The 3,141-nt window shown below is 33.5% G+C and overlaps 1 protein-coding gene across 1 annotated transcript; it reads left to right on the top strand.

Annotated features, from left to right (window-relative positions):
* Nucleotides 1-287: 287 nt before the first annotated feature.
* LOC119664786 (putative nuclease HARBI1) lies at nucleotides 288-2,575 on the top strand. Its single transcript, XM_038074197.1, has 2 exons — nucleotides 288-1,085; nucleotides 2,178-2,575. Exons 1-2 carry the CDS (start codon nucleotides 1,010-1,012, stop codon nucleotides 2,573-2,575), a joined length of 474 nt encoding a protein of 157 aa, XP_037930125.1. The 5' UTR covers nucleotides 288-1,009.
* Nucleotides 2,576-3,141: the final 566 nt, after the last annotated feature.

Raw genomic sequence — 3,141 nt, 5'->3', positions numbered from 1 at the left:
CAAATAAATATTTTGTTACTGAACTTTAATTTTGCTAATTGCAGGCGAATAGAAATAGAAATATTTAAATGACAATAAAGATGAGCAAAATTGAAATTTTGAATTTAATTCTTTATGTACACTTAATTGGCTTCGACAAAGAATGAATACTAATGTGTGAATGGAAAACCAAAATGTTGAAAGAGCAGCATAAGCATAATGAAAATATGGTATATAGTAGCAATGAGGTGATTCAAAGTTCAATTAAAAGCCTAATTGCATCCAAGAATCTAAATTCATTAAAAATATTCATTTTTTATTATCCATTTTTAAATCTTACTTTTACTCAAATGGTGACTTTATATTTAAAATATTTTAGTTTAGTATAAGTGAAATATAAGATATCCGGACTGAAGAATTTTATCAATTATATATAAGTACAGGCTGAGGATATTCACTTTCGCCGTGGACTCTTTCTACATCCAATGAGGAATTATAACGATATCTCCACAAAATTGTGAAGAATTCCGCACGGTATTATCACATGCGGCATGTTATAAACATCCAGGTCGCTCTTCTTATAAAGCATTCTTCATCTTCCTTTTAAGTGCCCAAATGCTTGTTCCACAACAATTTGTGCTTGACTCAAATATAAGTTGAAGGATGTGTCTTCAGGAGTTAACTCGTCCCTTTAATTTTCCATAATCCAGTTGCAAAACGAATAAGCTGCATCATCAATAATATGACAAGGAAGTTTAAAAAGCATAGCTTCATTGGGGGTGTTGTAAATTCCGAGAACTGCTCCTAAGAACTGATACATCATGTGTACAGCCAAGGTTTTATGCTGCAATATTTCTAAATAATTGGTCATCTACAATAGCTTGCACTGCACTGTAACCCTTTTTGTTACGAAATTCTGCACAACCGTTTTGTGGAGGTGTAATTGGCTCATGAGTGCCGCCTATAACACCAATAATGTTCGGCGGTTTAAATTTTTGTTCAAATCTCGAGGCTATGCGTTCACATTTTGATGTGTTTGCTCAGGATAAAATTTTGCCGACTTGATTTTCAAATGCCTTGCAGTTACACGGTGTTCAGCACAAGAGGTAAGTTTGTAAACTGCAAGAGCTATTTTTTTTTCAACAAACAACCCTTCAACGAAAGTATTTCCTACTGGTGCCATTCTATCCTTAAGTAAATCTACGAGTCTGAAATATGTTTGCCGATTCATTCGAAAATCAGCAATCCATTGTTCATCGTCATAAAACTGCAGAACTTCCAATATCCCACCACTCTGAACTTTTCTTCCTTTTGCTAAAAGTTCTTATTCGTGATGGAAGCTAAAAACAAAAGTGCATTGTAAATATTTTTTGAAAAATTTTATAAACACTTACATTCATTATAGCCTCATCAATGGAACGTATTGCCGTTTTATAAAAGAGTTGTTATCGCATTTCCAGTGATTTTGCAAATATTTCACGGTATATTCCCAAAATGTTCACTGTGGCTTCATTATTCTCTTTTACTAATATACGAGACTGCTGGCCTAATAATGAAAATGCAAATATTTATCATCAAAAATTATTTTATTGTTTTTCAAAGTATTCTCCATACTGATTTATACACTTTTTCATGCGCTCAAACAAATTGTTGAAGTACTTTTTCCACTCCGATTAAGACACCTCCAACACATAGTTTTTGAACGCTTCAACAGCATCTTCTGGCGACGAAAATCGTTGACCACGCATTTTTTTCTTGATGTGTGAGAATGAAAAGTCATTAGGTGCCATGTCTCTTGTTCGTTTTTCGATTTTCTTCGAAGACTTCAGGCAAATAAATTGTGTTGTACCACTCAGAAGTGACCGTCCTTCGTTTCTCAAGCGGAACAGTCGCCACATGACCAGTTTTGCGACCATTTGCCTCGAAGTGCTTTTTCCACGAACAACTTTCGTTGGATTTGGCTCGTCTTCGAACACCCACACGGTGGATTGTTGTTTTGTTTCAGGCTCACACGCATAGATCCATGATTCGTTACCTGTGACGATCCTTTAAACGTCTTTTGAAGCACCGCGAACGTATTTTTTCAATATTTCTTTGCACCTTTTTCGACACGAGCCTTTTTTTGAGCGATCGTCAAATTGTACGGGATCCAAAGAGAACAATATTAAAACAAATTATTAATTGAATTAATTTTTCAGGAGACTCAGGGTATCCCTTAAAACCATATCTTTTGACACCATACCGGAACCCTGCAGATAGCTCTGCAGAACAACAATTTAATAAGAAGCATGTCCTAGGAAGAGAGATCATAGAACGATGTAGTGGCACTTTTAAAAATCGTTTCAGATGCTTAATTGGAGCTAGAGGTCTTCATTATACACCAGAAAAAGCAAAAAAAGTAATACATGTGTGTGCAGCATTACACAACATTTGCATTAAATACGATTTGTCCGAGCCTACACCACCAGATATATATCAAGATAACGATGATAATGAGCCGGAAGATGATCCATTGGAAATTTCGAATGACGACTCGCCATTGGGCGCAAATCCGCATTTGTTAAGGGACGAAAATGCACGTTCAATTATGCATTAAAAAATTGAAATTTAATTACATCTCCTCTAAAAGTATAAAATCCAATTCAAATATTCTTTAAAAATATTTTATTAATATATATATATTAATATATTAAACTTAAACTTAAATAATCTAGAAATAATTGTTTATATTTATATATACTTTAATATTTTTATAATATGTGATAATATTTACATATGTACATTAAATTAAATTAAATTGTTATGTTCTTATATATAACAACATATACTTTATTACTTAAAGTATTATAATAATTTACAATTTAATCTTAATAAATATTATGATTACACCACAGCACGTTTACTCTGCTTTGCACGATTCCGACAACAACTACGCATTTTGTCTTTTTTACTTCTTTCTCTATTTCTTTATGCAATGTTGCCATTATCGAATATACTACAGTTCCTCTCCCATCAAATAGTCCCGTAACCTTTTTGGCGGTTGCCTCTGCCGGTACGGTCGCGATTTTAATGTTTCATCTCTTTTATCTTTTTCTTCTAATGACCCCTCTACTTGACTATCTGGTAGGATATATTCATTTGATGACTGACCTGCCCTTACTT

Source organism: Teleopsis dalmanni, unplaced genomic scaffold, assembly GCF_002237135.1.
Source record: "Teleopsis dalmanni isolate 2A unplaced genomic scaffold, ASM223713v2 unscaffolded_contig_2646, whole genome shotgun sequence".
Taxonomy (NCBI): domain Eukaryota; kingdom Metazoa; phylum Arthropoda; class Insecta; order Diptera; family Diopsidae; genus Teleopsis; species Teleopsis dalmanni.
Note: the sequence above shows the minus strand (reverse complement) of the source record. Positions and strands in the feature narration are given on the sequence as shown.

Coding starts and splice junctions, on each gene's coding strand:
- LOC119664786 (XM_038074197.1), top strand. CDS start 1,010: ATGTGTTTGCTCAGGATAAAATTTTGCCGACTTGATTTTCAAATGCCT. Junction 1,086..2,177: donor CACGGTGTTCAGCACAAGAG/GTAAGTTTGTAA, acceptor TTAATTTTTCAG/GAGACTCAGGGTATCCCTTA.